Source organism: Cynocephalus volans, chromosome 2 (assembly GCF_027409185.1).
Source record: "Cynocephalus volans isolate mCynVol1 chromosome 2, mCynVol1.pri, whole genome shotgun sequence".
NCBI lineage: Eukaryota > Metazoa > Chordata > Mammalia > Dermoptera > Cynocephalidae > Cynocephalus > Cynocephalus volans.
The window spans coordinates 122,533,198-122,548,684 of NC_084461.1; the positions used below are offsets into that span (position 1 = coordinate 122,533,198).

The 15,487-nt window shown below is 52.9% G+C and overlaps 1 protein-coding gene across 7 annotated transcripts in view; it reads right to left on the reverse strand.

The window, feature by feature from the left end:
* Positions 1-3,996: 3,996 nt before the first annotated feature.
* The window catches only part of SIL1 (SIL1 nucleotide exchange factor), a 242,533-nt gene continuing 231,042 nt past the window's right edge, over positions 3,997-15,487 (reverse strand). For 6 of the 7 annotated variants that reach the window (XM_063087074.1, XM_063087071.1, XM_063087075.1 and 3 more), the window contains 3 exons: positions 9,101-9,197; positions 8,477-8,641; positions 3,998-4,743 (listed from right to left, as the gene is read on the reverse strand). In XM_063087074.1, coding sequence (XP_062943144.1) covers positions 4,387-4,743; positions 8,477-8,641; positions 9,101-9,197 — 619 coding nt within the window. In that variant the 3' untranslated portion in view covers positions 3,998-4,386. Of the gene's footprint in view, positions 4,744-8,476; positions 8,642-9,100; positions 9,198-15,487 lie in introns of all 7 variants that reach the window. The other variant, XM_063087069.1, reaches the window with a different exon arrangement.

The window sequence follows — 15,487 nt, forward strand, 5'->3', positions numbered from 1 at the left end:
GTCCATGGCAGGCCCCAAGGCACTGGTGCGATGTGCCTGGTCGTAGGAGGGGGATCCGGTCTCCTTCATGCCCCAGGTTGGGCCCCGAGGTGCTGGCATGGTGTGCCTGGTTGTGGGAGGGGGGTCTGGTTCCCTTCTCCATGCCCTGGGTTGTCCCAGGGCAGGCCCTGAGGTGTTGGTGTGGTGTGCCTGGTTGTGCGAGGGAGGGGTCTGGTCCCCTTCTACATTCCCTGGGTCCCCGGTTGGGACCTGAGGTGCTGTCCCAGCATGCCTCATTGTGGGAGGGTGGGTCCAGTCCCAACTCCTTATCCTGGATCCTTGGGCAGGCCCTGAGGTGCTGGCGTAGTGAGCCTGGTTGTGGGACGGGGGTCTGGTTCCCTTCTCCATGCCCCGGGTCCCTTGGCAGGCCCCGAGGCGCTGGCGTGATAAGCCTGGTTGTGGGCAGGGGTCCTGCCCCTGGCTCCATACCTCATGTCCCCTGGTGGGCCCCAAGGCATTCATGGCGTGCCTGGGCCAGAACTAAATTTTTGTCCTTTGCTTACTACTAAAATGGGGGAACTTCCTGTGGGAACCAGTACTTGAGATGTGTGGTTGAGCTAAATTGCTGCTCTGCTGCTGTTTCCCTAGGGAAGACTTTTTGTGCAGCTCAGGGTTTAATGGTTGACCTTATAGGTACTTCCGGCTCTCCAGGTACTTGGTGCACCTGGGTTGTGTAGAAACTCTGATCTGGGCCTGAGTTTTTTCATCAAACTGCACCCCATGCAATTCTGCATTCTCGACTGGTCTCCTCGGAGTGGTCCTGCGCTGACTGGGGGCAGACTGGCTGTCCCCCAGTGTTCTCCTGGTGGGCACGTCTCCCCCACCGCCGGTGCTCCAAACACTTCCCATGGGATGGGCCATGCGCATCCCTTGCGCTGACTCACCGGCCTGAGTGGCTCCCTTTTTTCAGCTGTTCTGGCTCCTCGCTCCTGTGTGGGTCCATGGGAACCCTGTTAGTGGTCTTGCTGTCCTGGGGGCCACCAAAGTCCTATTCTCACCTTCCGCCTCCAAGTAATTCCATCTATAGGGCACAGCTGCAGCTTCTGCTAGCTCCTGCTCCATGTGCTCCAGCATTAAAGCAGCCACGGCCCGGAACGCTGAGAGCAGTTTTTTCTTTCTCTCATTATGGTTTCTCCTGCCTTTATGAGTTCCGTAGGTCTCTCCTCCTCTTCCTCTGAGCTCCAGCGGCCCCAGCTGATTGTTTGTCATCTCATCTGACTGTCCTATTGATGTCTCAATATAAACATCCAAATGATGGCCACTACAAAGTCCTAATCTTTCCCCCACTCCTCTGTCCTCCCCGCTTTTATAAACAGCACCTCCGGACGCCCATTTGCTCTAGCCCCCCACAAGGCTCCATCAGCCACCCCTTCCTCACACCGCACATGTTGGCAGGTCCTCTGGCCCAGCTGGCATCTGCGCACCTCTCACCACCACCTCCTGTCACCAACTCGCAACTGCATTCCACACTGGGCTCCCTGCTCGTCCTTGCCCGTGCCTACTCTCCCCACAGCAAGAGAGTCTGTGAAAGCGCAAGTCCATCAGGTCTCTCCTCTGCTCACCACCGTCAGTGGCCCCACCTTGAAGAAAGAACTCAAGTCCTGACCAGAGCCGCCAAGGCTGCCCTCCCCTCTGACTTCCCTCCCACTGACCCTGCTCCAGGCCGCTGCCCTCCACTGCTTTCCCTGAAACACCCCAGCCATGTTCCTGCCCGAGGAACTTCAGCTCAACTCTTCCCTGTCTACAAAGCACCTGCCCAGACCCCCGCAAGGCTCACCACCATGCTGTCACACAGCACTTCCTCAGAGGCTTCACTGCTACCCATCACCCCCTTGTCGTCTTTGCTTTTCCTCACAGCCTGTAGCACTCACGTGGCATCACACCGAATACTTATTTGTCATGGTCTCCCCCTCCCCTGCTGTTCTGGTTTCCACTTCATGCCTGACTCGTAGCAGGACCCAATCAGATTCGTGGAATGAATGAAAGAATGACTGAGTGAATGAGTGAGGGAACTGGCAGCAGCCAGGAGAATGCCTAACACCCAAGGAAGTCAGGCCCAGGACCAAGCCGGAGGAGGCCAGTGAGAAAACAGACTGCAGGCCGACCTTCACCCTCCCGATGTCCTGAGTGTGTGAGGGGGAAAAGAGGGCAGGAGCGGTTCCACTCCCCAGCCCATGGCTCAGCAGCCTGGCCCGGTCCAGCCCCCAGCTGTTCTTCCCTCAGCCCCAGAGATTCCCCCAAGAGCTCATGGCCCAAAGTCTCCCTTCTATGTGACAGACGTGCTATTTTGTGTAGCATACCTGATGGTAGGGGCTACTGGGATTCTCAAGTAGGTCTCTACTAATGATACTCCTTTCACACAGACCCCCTTCCACACCCCAGATCAGACCCTGGTGATCACAGACCCAGGCCTCAGGGTCCCCAGCCTGTCCTGGGTCAGAGGCCTCACACACTCTGTGTTCCCCACACTCTTGCCAGCCCTCATCAGAGCCTTATTTCATCAGAGCTCCCACAGCCTCAGTGCTCACCTCTGCAAGGACGAGGCCCAGACCACAGTCATCTCCAGCCCCAACTCCAAGCCCTCCAGGGTGGCCCCATGCCCCTAGGCCTCATCTTGCCCCTTTCTCAAATCCACCACAGCTGACACTATCTCTAGTGTCTCTTGACCTTGGCCTTAGCCAGGCCCAGTACATCCTGTCTGAAGCTTGCCCTGCTCTGCCAGCTTTCTCATCTCTGCCCCCTCTGCTGTCAACTTAAACAGTCTCCCCTTCAGATCCATGCATTCAGGCCTTCCACAGCACAGCCAGCTCAGCAAGTCCCAGCCCTGCCACTCACAAGCTGTGTGATTCCTAGCAGATCATTCAGCCTCTCTGAGCCATGATTTCCTCATCTGTAAAATACACTTCAGAGACTACTGAGAGGCTTTAAAGGCTATAAGGCAGCAGGTACCCAACAGTTGGTAGACTTCAAGTCTGATCCCCACCATGCCTGGGCCTGGGGCTTCCCATCCTGGGGAAATTGTTATTCCAAAGTGTCGCCCTGGAGCTCCTGCCTCCCTCCTGCCCCCCTGGAAGGGGCTCTGCACAGGCCATGGCTCTTCCCTCAAGCTTCCTGGGAGGTGTGGCATGAGGCAGCAGGAGAGGGGCTGAGGAGAAGAGCCAGGTGGCTGAGCAAAGAGGCCACAGGGAAGGAGGCCACCCACTTATCCTATATTTCTCTGGGCCTCAGTTTCCCCTCAGCTCAGTGAAACGTATTTCTACAGGCAAGGCCTGCTCCAGACTGGCGGCCTGAGCCAGTAGCAGTGTGAGCCTCTGGGAAAGGCTGAAAAACAAGCACCAGAATCCAAATCGGGAAAGCCCAGAGCCAGGGTTGCCATGGCAACCTGCAGCAGGCTCCCAGCCTGGAGCTCAGCCTCTCTGGGGTGGGGGCCTGTATGCACCAGGCTCAGCTGCCCCCACCTCTGAGGTCTCCTCCCGAGGCTTGGCCCAGCTCCTGCTTGTCACCGGAGAGAGGTGAGGCACAGAAAGGCACCTCCACCCTGCCTGGGAGTTGGGGGACCTGGCAGGCCTGGGTTCCCACTGCCAGCATTAGCAAGATAACTCTCCTCCCAGAGTCTAGCAAGCCACCCCCAGTGTCCTTCCACCACCTAGGCCCAGCACCAATTGCTGCAGCAGCCACCTAGCCTATCAACCTCCTGGCCCGTCAGCTGCCAACACAGCATCTGGGTGTGTGGGGAGCCCTCAGGCCTCTGCCAGTGCCAGGGGCCTCGAAGTTACTTGGGCACAGGTAGAGGGCCAGTGCAATGACCCTCAAGACCTTCCCTCATAGCTGGGGTGGGGAAGGGACAAGCTCAGGTGCCAAGCACTGGTGATGTGCCCTATACATGCTCTCTCTCATTTATTGGTGCTCTCTTTTGACAGATGAGGAAATAAACTCAGAGACATTAAATGACTTCCCAAGATCACAGAGCTGCTCACGGTAAGGAGTCAGAGTTTCCAACCTGGACCCTTCCCATGGAGCTTGTTACCAGATACCCTGGGCTGAACATCCAGCATGTCACCGGGGGCCTTTGGGGGCCCATCACCAATGACTCACCTAACTCCCTGGAGGCTCCCAGACACAGCCCCCAGCCACAGGGCTGTGCCCAGTCTGCACAGACACACAGTAGACAGACAAGGGACTTCATGTCTCTCTTTAATGGCTAACCTAGCACGGCCCAGATGATGTCCATGCCCCAGCAGGGAAGTCTTTCCTCCCACCTGATGTCCCCTGAAGAGCCACCTAAGCTGGCGCCCCTCAGCCTCACTAGCAGCATCACAGTCCAGTTGCGGTGTTAGGGGAATAGCCTCATCTCAGCTCCTTCAGTAGTCTAGTGATAGAGCCCAGCAGTTCCTGGAAGTAGCCCTCATGCTCGCCATCTTGGAGCTCCAGGGTGGCCAGTGCTTGGTACTCAGCCTGCAGGCCGGCCAGCATCCTGCTGAGCTCAGGGTCCTGACGATACTGGTCCCGGCAGGTGGCCAGGAGAGCGCCCAGCGTCTGCAGCACCTTTTCACGGGCATCATGCTCAGGCAGTGCCAGGAGGTGGGTGGTGATCTCGCACCAGCCCTGTTCCCGAAGGCCTGGCAGGAGGTGCACCTGGCGATACTGCTGCAGCTTCTCTGGTGATGTATCCTGGGTCAGCTCGGCTTCCTCCTCAGCAAACATCTGCCATCCCCATAGCCAGGCACCAGGTGGGGTTGGGGGTAGAAAACAAACCAGTCAGCTCACGCAAAGCCAGCTCGCCCTTCAGACATGAAGGCATGTGGCTGCCCCATGAAGCCCACCCTCCTTCTCCATCCCCTTGGGCCTCAAAGGACCTCACAGGAGAAGGTGAACTTGGTTCATAGCTTCAAACATGCTCCCCCATCCATGCAGATGTCCATCTTTCTGTCTGTCCATCCATCATCCACTTATCAAAATACCTGTACACTGTGCCAGTGCTGGATAAATCAAGATGGAGACATGGTCCCTGCTCTCAAGGAGCTCAGGGTCCATTGGAAGAATAAAAATTAATGGAATAATCCCTAAATAGCATGATGAGTTTAATCTAATAGCGCAGGGGGTTGGAGGGAAGCAGACAGGGTGGGTTCAATTCCTGCTCCACCATGACTAGCTGAATGACCATGGGTCAGTACTCAGCACCCCTAACACCCAGTGCCATCACCTCTCAAGTGGAGATACTAGGGCCCTCAAGACTGTTGGGAGGACTCAATGGAATAATGAATACACAGCCAGCGCCCAGCAAACAGCACACTCAACTGATGTGGGCTTTGACAGCAAGTATTGTTATAAAATACACAATAGTCCCCCCTTATCTGCGGTTTCACTTTCTGTGGTTTCAGTTCCCTGTGGGCAATAGCAGTTTGAAAATATTAAATGGAAAATTCCAGAAATAAATAATTCACAAGTTTTAAATTGCATGCCATTCTGAGTAGTGTGATGAATCTCGTACAGTCCTGCTCTGTCCCGCCCAGGACGTGAGTCATCACTCTGTTCAGCTTACCCACACTGTAGATGCTCCCCACCCGTTAGTCACCTAGTAGCCATCCTGGTTATCTGATTGACTGTCAGTGTATCACAGAGCTTGTGTTCAAGTCATCCTACCTTACTTACTAATAGCCCCAAAGCACAAGAGTAGTGACGCTATTAGAATATGCCAAAGAGAAGCCATGAAGTGCCTCTTCTAAGTGAAAAGGTGAAAGTTCTCGACTTAATAAGGAAAGAAGAAAAATCATATGCCAAAGTGGCTAAGATCTACAGTAAGAACAAACCTTCTGTCCATGAAACTGTGAAGAAGGAAATAAAATTCCTGCTAGTTTTGCTGTCACACCTCAAACTGCAGAAGTTGCAGCCACAGTGCGTGATAAGTGCTTAGACAAGATGGAAAAGACATTACATTTGTGGGAGGAAGACATGAACAGAAACATGTTCCGACTGATGGCAATCAGGTTTGGTGCTGCCTGAGGTTTCAGGCATCCTTGGGGGTCCTGGGACATAGCCCCTGTAGAAAAGGGTAGACGGCTGTACCTCACAAATGGTGTCTCCGTCAGCATCATCATTACCACCACCACAGGTGCCTTGGGCATTTCTCCAAGGAGGGTGGCCTTTATGCTGAGGGCCTGGGGAGTTGAGGAAAGTTTGGGCAGGGAGTCTACATGCATGGCCTATCTATAAAGTGCAGGAACCTAGCTCCCTCAGCAGAATATGGTGGGAACCAGTCCTGCCAGGGCTCCAGAGACACGAAAGGCAACACCTGAAACATGACAAGTAACCAGCTTATTTCAAATGTCGGAGAGGCCACGCAGGGTAGAAGGCTGGGAGATGGCAGTGATCTCCCACAGAGCTGCACTAAATGTACCTTCAAGGACAAAGAAGGAGCCCCTGCCCTAAACCCTGAGGAGAATGAAGAATGGGGGGATGGGGAAGGCACAAGGGAAGCCCAGGAAAAGACCAGGGCCACAGTGCACCTGAAGATACCTGTGGCAGCATGAAGCCATGGGGCTAATCTCAGTGTCACTGGACCCGTCTCCGCCGACAGCCCAGAAGAGGTCAGAGCCCTGATCACAGGCCTCCTCGGTTCACTGCTGTGGTGATTCTCTGATAAGCATCTGCCTGAAAGTGCTGGGAGGGCAGCAACTACAGACTGTTTCCCCAGCACCTGGCACAGCATCGGGCAGGGCAGACACTCAGTAAACCCCTGTGGAAGGAACCAGCAGGCACGGTCACCTGTGGTCCTTCAGCTCCACAGACGCACCAGAGGACATGGGATCATGGCCACAGGCAGGCATCTGACTCTGCAGGAGCCCAGATGTCAGGGCACAATCTCTTTGTAGAGGCCCTGTCATGGACCAAGGCACAGAGAAGGAAATGCCTGGGGCCCGACAGACCACAGAAGGGGTGCACCAGCGACCTCTGCAATCAGTTGGGTTGGTCCAAATTCTCCATGGGCACTCCAGGACTCAGCTGCAGTCTCCTCACACCAATGCCCCACAGGTACATGGCACCCCAGTAGGCAAGCTGACACACCTCCAGCTTCAGGCAGCTCTGGACCCACACCCAGTTTGGCTAATTGTTCATTCTTTCTTAGGAACCACAGCAGAGAGAAGCCCTGACTGCCTCAGCCACAGAGTATGGTCTGTTCTAAAGCTCTCTGGCTAAAACCCCTCTACTGTCCTCCTCCCTGGAGGAAGATGGCCACCTACTGTTTGCAGAGAGATGCCAGTCCCTCCCTCCCTGACCATGACAGTACCCCAAAGCCTCCACAGGGCCAGCTGACTCAGAGCAGCCTTGGTGTGACTGCCTGCGTTCTGGCGACGGTCAATACCACAGTGCCTGCAACATCAGGGCTGGAGGCAGCAGAAACACACACCCAAGACACCAGAGGCAAGAGATCAGTTTCTCCTGGGAAATGCCCAGCCAACATACATGTCTTTCTCCAGGCTCACTGGCCCATTCCCAGGATGTCAACTGTGCTTAGGCCTTGTTAATTGATCTAAGCACCACATGGCTGCTTGCAGTTCTGAGAAACTGGGCTTCTGCAGCTTGCACCGAGAGACAGCAACAGACTGAGAAACAAGACAAGCAGAGAGGGGGCAAAGAGAGGAAGCGATAGACAGTCCTGACCCTCTGCAGAGGAGAGGAGGCCTGGGGGAGGGGCCCAGCCTTCAACCTCTAGCAGCAGTTCCGTTGGCTGCCCAGCCCTGCTCCACCAATCAGCAGTCGGCTGTTCTGGGGAGTGTGTGGCCAAGAGAGGCAACTAAGGAAGCCCTGCCAATGCTCTTTGCCGCAGCTGAATTAAGAATCCAGGCCTGGCTGGTTTTCCTCTGTCTTCCTTAATTAAGATGCTTCTCAGGTTTGCAAAGAGCAAAGGGGACTGGGCACCAAATCTTCTCCCAGGTGGCAAGCAACTGAGGTCCCTGGGGCTCTCAAGGGCAGCCATTCTGAGTCCCTGCCTGGAGCCAAAGCTCCCAGGAAATACCTCCAGGTTTCTAGATCCTAAGAGTCAGTACTGTCCCAGCCCCTGGCTCCATGGTCTCCTGGCTGCTGCAATGGCTCCCAGGCTCTGCTGCTCCATCCATAGGCTCTGCACCACCCCCACCCCATGCCTTTCCTTCCATGAAGGGCCTGATCCCACCTTTCTCTGGCCTTCAGTCATGCTGACCTCTCTGCCTGCAAAGCGCCCCCTTTCCCTTCCTCACCAGCCCTCAGTTTTCACTTTAGCTGTCACGTCCCACAGGATATCCTTCCTGATGTCCCAAGTCTCTTTCGTTCATCCGTCCATCCATCCATCCATCCAGATGGATAGACAGAAAAGACTTGGGAGGTGGTCTTGGTCAAATGGTTGTAAGCAAACACAAAGCAAAGTGAGGGGGAAGCCAGGACAGGTGTGGGCACTCACCTTCTCAGTGACCAGGTCATAGAGCAGGGTGACCACACGCACAGCCAGCACCTCTGTGTCCTTCTCCTGCACCAGGGTCCTCAGGACCTGCAGCCCTCCCAGCTTCAGGAATTGCTGCTGGGCATAAGGAAAATGGCGCAGCAGGGAGCACAGTGCAAACAGTACCTGGGGAGGCACAGATCCAGGGACAGGTGAGGGGCCACAAAGAGGTAGACCTACCCCAGAAAAGGCAGCCAGAGGTGCCCCAATGACCCTAGCCCAGCCCCCATTCTCCTAGCCTCACTCAACACCCTTAGGTGCAGCTACACCCTAGAACCCAGGACTGTGAGAGCCAGGAGGGACCTCGGACACCTTCAACATCACCCAGTGGGCAAACGATGGGTAAATGGAGGCCCAGGGCAGGAAGACAGGGTGGAGCCCAAGACTGCATGTCTGGAGCTGCACCCAGGCCTCCAGATGCCTGGACACGCTGCCGTCAGCTTTTGTTGAATATGACCTCTTCCTCTGTACCTCCCAGTGATGACACTCAGGCACCCAAGAGTGACATGCGCCCCAAGGGACCCTTTCCTTTCAGCCCTCGCAGGTATGCTGGGGTCTGGGCAGGAAGAATTGGCAGAAACACACCTTCTTCTTCACAGTGAGAGGCTGCTCCGTGGCCAGGATGACCAGTAGCTTCTGCAGGGCGCCACCTTCAATGGCCTCCACCTGGACCTTTGGATTGCTGGGGGAGGAAAGCATAGGAAGTCGTGACCACTCTGCCCAGGTCAGGGATCTGATTGGTTAGGGAGCTGTCACACCAGCCATCCTGGGAGAAACAACGAGCACCCGGGGAGGTTCCCACTCGGCACAAGCTAGAACTGTGCTGGAGAAACAAAGTCTAATTGGTGTGGACCCACCTGGGTACCATGGCCTAGCCACAGATGACAGGCCTAGGGCCCCCATGCCAGCCTCCCACTCCCCAGCAGCCAATGGGCTGGGTTGACCTGGGAAGGTAAATCACCTCAACCATTTTAAGATCATTACAATGCCAAAGGTGCTACTTCAGTGTCCCTTGATGGGGAGGCTTCTTCAATGCTCCCCCAGCCAGCGTAGCATGCTCCTTCTTCCATGATCCCAGACATGTCACACACTGGGGGCATTACTAATGGATATGCTCCCCTCTGGGTATAGAGCTCCTTGAGGTCAGGGCCCCATTCCTCTCCTCTCCTGAGTCAGCGCTCAGACAGCACATAGAACATGCTTGTGGGAGGAGGCAGGTAGAAAGTTCAAGACCCCGGGGTGGCCGGTTAGCTCAGTTGGTTAGAGGGCGGTATCATAACACCAAGGTCAAGGGTTTGTGTCCACTTACTGGCTAGCCGCAAAGAGAAAGAGAAGAGATGAGATGAGAGAGCAAGACCCAGAGAGCCTCTGAATGTCTAAGAAGATCTTAAAACAGGACCAACCCAACACCTCCCACAAGGCGCTCCTCTCTAATAACAGCTACTGTGATCTTCTTTGTCCCTGTATTCTCACCACTCAGCACAGAGCCTGCCACGTCTCAGAGCCCTGGACAATAGGGAATAAATAAACACATGTACACAACCATGAATGTACCAATAAACAGGCAACACTGAAACGCTAGAAACCCAGAGCTGCCTCTGGAACTCCTCTCTCCATGCGGGGCTGGGGAAACAGTGATGTGATTAAAACAAACATTTCAGGCCCAGCCCTCCTGGGACTTGGAGGGGGGCCTCCATTAGGGTATGGTACAAGGACATGACTGGAAACCCCAGCAGGATACCCTTCTGCTGGCTCCTTGCTTTCTAAGATCACGTTCGTGATCAATTAAGGAGCAAGTATCAAGCGCGGTACCTGTATGGCCAGGCCCTCAGGAAAGGTCAGAGCTCTCCCACTTGGCAGCCCACTTATAAGGTCCCAGAGAAGAGAGGGGGCAGGCATACAAAGAGCCAGAGGCCAGCAGCAAGTGGAGGGGCCAGGCCAGAGGTCAGACAACAGCTGTCACATCCACAAAGAGCACCAAAGTCTACCAAAGACTTTGTATGTCTCTGGCTGCCCTTCCTTAGCATGGCCATAAGCTCCCTAGAGACCCAAAAAGCATATGTTCCTCCTATCCAGGGCCCTCACGGCATCCTGGAGAGTGAGGCAGGGTGCAGGGAAGCAAAGTCAAGTCAGAGGGAGTTGGTTCCTGGTCCAAACCCCAGAAAAACAGGAAGGCAGGAAATGAGAGAGATCACTTCCACATTGTACCAATGCCCACAGGAGAGGGCCAGGCATACAGCAGACACCCCCCAAAAGCTGGCCATTTGGAGTGATGGTGGGGCCTCAATCATTCCTAGAAGATGGCCCACCCCTTCCATTCCTATCAGGACCCAGCTTCAAGGTTCAAAGCAGACCTAGCACCCTGAGCCACAGTTTTTCTGCTGTAAAATGGGAGGCTCCTTAGTCCCTCTGCAGCCAGAAAGCAAGTGCAGGGTGGGTACTGGCCTGTCCCACTGCAACTCCACTCTTGTGTTTGAGGAGCAGTTTGGATATGAGCTGGAGTCCCTGGGGAAGGGAGGCTGACAGCTTCTCTCCAGATAGGCAGGTGGGCACTAATGCGGGGGAGCCTGGGAGCTAAGCTTCTCTCCTGCCCCCTGCTCCCCAGACTTGAAAAAGGCAGCTGCTTCATCAAAGTGTGAGCTAATTAGGGCTGTCTCTGCCATCATGTGCCTGACGAACGCTCACCCACAGCAGGCAGGGTCTAGGAAGAGAACACAACCACACTGAGAAATTCACAGAAACGTCGAATACTGCCTCCCAAGGAAGGAGGGCTGAGAGGCCCGATATAGATCAGCCTCAAGGAGCCCCATGAAGGAGCCCTACCCCTCACTAGCCCTCCAAAGACAGGGCAAAAGGCCATCATAGCACCCATCATTACAACCTCAGGGAATCACCCAGGGCTGGGCGACCAGAGCCCTTCCATTTCCTACACTGGAATCAGGACAAAGACATGTTCTTTTCTTTCAAAAGATAGGTTGATATAAGCCAGGAGCTACCTATAGCAACGTCAACAACAACCAGGTCCCTCCCTCCTCAGGCAGACTTCTGCCCCATCCCCATGGAGGGAAACCCGTTTTGAGCAGAAGAGAATAGAACTCAAACACAGAAGAAGTAAACCAGAGAGAAAGAAAGAAAGCCTGATGACCTTGCGTAAGTTGCTCAAATTGCTTTCATAGGCATTTCATGAATGCACTTTTTCACCTGCAGCAGAGTCCTGAGGACCTGGGTTGGTAGAGTAGGGCCATGGGACAAACGTGAGCTTGCGCCTGCCTGGCCTTTTCATAAAACCAGCTTAAACGAGGTGCCCACACTAACTCTGGGCCCTATCTCAGGGCTCTCACAGCTTCAAGGGTTCCATAAAACACTTCTGAAACAGCCTTTTAGTGCTGTCCAGTCAAGGGGTTGAGGAAACAGCAGAAGGAGGGTGGGAAAGACCAGGCCTGCGTTTCCAGATGTCCCTCAGTCCATTCAGGCAGGGCCAGCAGAACTGGGTGTTCCTGCCCATGAGGGCAGACACCAACCTGCAGCCAAAAATAGATGCCACCACCCCCCCCCCGGTAGTTCCACCTGGGCTCTGAATGCTCAGAGCATGTACTTTGGGGGAGGTAATGCCCCAAAAGGCTCAGAGTAAGGTCTAGGGATGTGCAAGGGCCAGGGCCTGCAGGACCCCTGGTGGGAATCCTGTGAACAATGACTAATGGCCTTAAGCAGTCCCTTGACTTCAGTTTCCTCACCTGTCAGGCAGAGCTAAAACTACCTTGTATTAAAGATAGCATAGTTAATGAATGCCAAAATGCTAGCCAATGTGTGTGGCCAAACAATGACAGAGTGGGTTTGCTACACGAGAGGCCAGGCCATATGCTTAATACAGGTTTATTCAGCCCAGATGCTTCAGGAACATCTATGCCAGCCCCATCCCCTCCAGCCTATGGGCTCTGGACCAGAGCTGTGGCCCATGCCTGCAGGTGCCAGTCCTGTTGGCTGGAAAGTGGGTGTCCTGACAGTTGGGGATTTGAGTGAGTTGAGAGGAGGGGGCCTGGCGTGCCTCTTAGTGACATCAGTGGCGATGGTGCGCTCAAAGTCAACAGAAGGATATTAAGGATGTAGCTCATCTCCAACACGATAAATGAGAATAAACCCTGTTCAGGGCTAAACTGGCTGGACTGAATAAATACCATTAGCACTTGGATTACTGGGATGTTCACAATCAGCAGACAAGTCAGCTGTCTGTGTACAGAGGGACAACAGCAGCTGCTACTCCGTAAATCTTGGGGGAATGGGTGCGGGGTGGGGTGGATTGCAGAAATGGAAGTGATTGCATTTGCAGAAACCAAACAGTCTGGGTCAGGGTGACAGCAATGGGGGCAATCTGCCAAGGGTCAAAGGTCCTATTTTAGCTAACTAAAGCTGAGCAAGTGTCTGGTGGGAGGAGGGTAGAGAAGCTGATCTGGCAGATAAGCCAGGCCAGGGGCCCATGAGCATGCTGCCCAACACAGATCGAGGAGCTGCCCTTCTCCAGCCCTGACACTCAGGACTGGCGACATAATTTTCAAGCCCAAATGCAATATGAAAATGTGGGGCCCCTCTTCAAGAATTATTAGGAATCTCAGGATGGCCGGAACAGAGCACTGATCCAAGCATGGGCCCTTTTGAGTACAGGGTCCTGTGCCATCACCCGGGTAGCAGGGCCATCAGGATGCGTGCAGCATCTGAGTATGCAACAGAAACTTGCTCAGGGGTGAATTGGAACAACAAGGGCTGAAAAGGCAGTTTGAATCAGGGGAAAAGGATAAAAGCCAGAAAAGGTGGAGCCCTGGGATGGGAAATAACGATGAGGATGGTTAGATGGGGGCCGAGGAAATGCTAACGTAAAACCCCGAAGCAGAGCCCATGTCGTCTAGTCTCCTAGACCATACTTGTACTTCAGGTGTGTCCATGGACACTGGAGACACAGCAGAGGGATGTGTTCTCTCGTGAGTTCTCACAATACTTTTTGTTGTTGTTGGCTGGCTGGGGTGGGGATCTGAACCCTTTGACCTTGGTGTTACAACACCGTGCTCTAAGCATCTGAGTTAACTGGCCAGCCCTTTCACAATATTTCCAAAAGAGATAAATATTTCTTTTCATTCTCTTAATAACAGAGAATGCCACTGTTTTTCTGAAGTGCCCCCTGAGAAGATGCCATGCAACGGGGGCAGAGGGCACATCTCAGGGGTGCACAAGGTCAGGCTTAATTATTTTCCATCCTGCAGGATGAAGCTGAGCATTCTCACCTTCTTGCCCAGAAAGAAAGACTCTTTCTCTGGTGGCCTGACCATGTCTATGCCCTAACATGACGCTGATCATCTCTGAAACATAAGGATCTGCAGGATGTGTAACCCTGGAATGAGTAGGTTCTAGAGGGATCTGTATTCACCTGCCATCTAGGGATGAATGGGTTAAGTCAGCAGATAATCTATCAAGACACAGACAATCACCAACTTGAATAAAAATGTAATAGTTAGCCCCAAAATAAATGCCACATACAATTCTTCCACATGAAAGTGAAGCCCCTAAGATAAACAAAACATCCAGCCTGTGACATAAGCCTCACACCTCCAAAGTGTGGTGGGAACTGCATTGGGCCCTCAGAAGTTCCATCCGGACACTGGGGAGAGGTAGGGCTATCACTTGACCCCTTCATGCACAGTCCCCAGTCAGATGCCAGTCATGTAAGCAAATGTGGGACACTCACAACAACTCACCACAATGACAGACCTCTTTCTAGCCACACACACACACACACACACACACACACACGTGCGCGCGCGCGAGAACAAACTCACACACACACACACACACACACACACACACACACACACACACACACACACACACACACACACACACACACACACACGGTGATAATCTGCCCATTTCTAGAGGGATAAAGTGGTCTCAGAAGGAGGGGCAGCAGATAATCTTTCTGAAAAACATCTGGTAGCTTTCAAACATAGCCCTACATCACAATGACCTGCGGCACTTTTTTTCTTAAATCATTCAGACTGGGCACTTTAAAAATTACAGAAAAGTAATTACACAAATAACTTATAGAAAAGTTGCAAGAAGAGTAAAATAACTCCCATTAAGATTCACCAACTGTTAACATTTACCACATTTGCTTTTCCATTTCTTTCTCTCTATAAATATTTACCATATTTTTTCTGGAACATTCAAGAGTAAATTGCAGATACGATGCCCCTTATTCCCTAAATGTACCAGTATTTATTTCCTAAGAACATAATCACAATACGATGACCAAAATCAGGAAACAAATGTTGATACAATGACCTACAGATACTTAGATTTTGCCAACTGTCCCAATAATTATATATATACACGCACACACGAAAATGTATATATATACATACACACAGACACACACACACATATATATATAATTGGTGCTAGCTGATAAGGGGATCTGAACCCTTGATGTTCTCAACATCACGCTCTCCCATGTGAGCTAACTAATAACATCCTTTTTAGAAAAATAATTTTGGTCCCAGGTCCAATCCAGGCACACAGGATGCATGTAGCAGCATGTCTCTCTAATCTCCTTTAATCTGGAACTTGTCCTGCCTTAGTCTTTCATGATATATATACATATACATATATATACACACACACACACACACACACACACACAATTTTTTTTCTTCCGTTTGGTGACTGGCCAGTACAGGGATTGAAACCTGGACCTTGGTGTTATCAGCACTGCACTCTAACCAAGTGAGCTAACCAGCCACCCCATTACATTGACATTTTTGAATACTGCAGGCTAGTTGTAGAATGTCCCTCAGTTTGAATTTGTCTGAGGCATTCTCCTGATTAGATTGAGGTTGTGCATTTTGGCAGGAATACCACAAAAATAGCGTTGTGTCTTTCTCACTTCATCATATCAGGAGGCACAGGATGTCAATCAGTCCTACA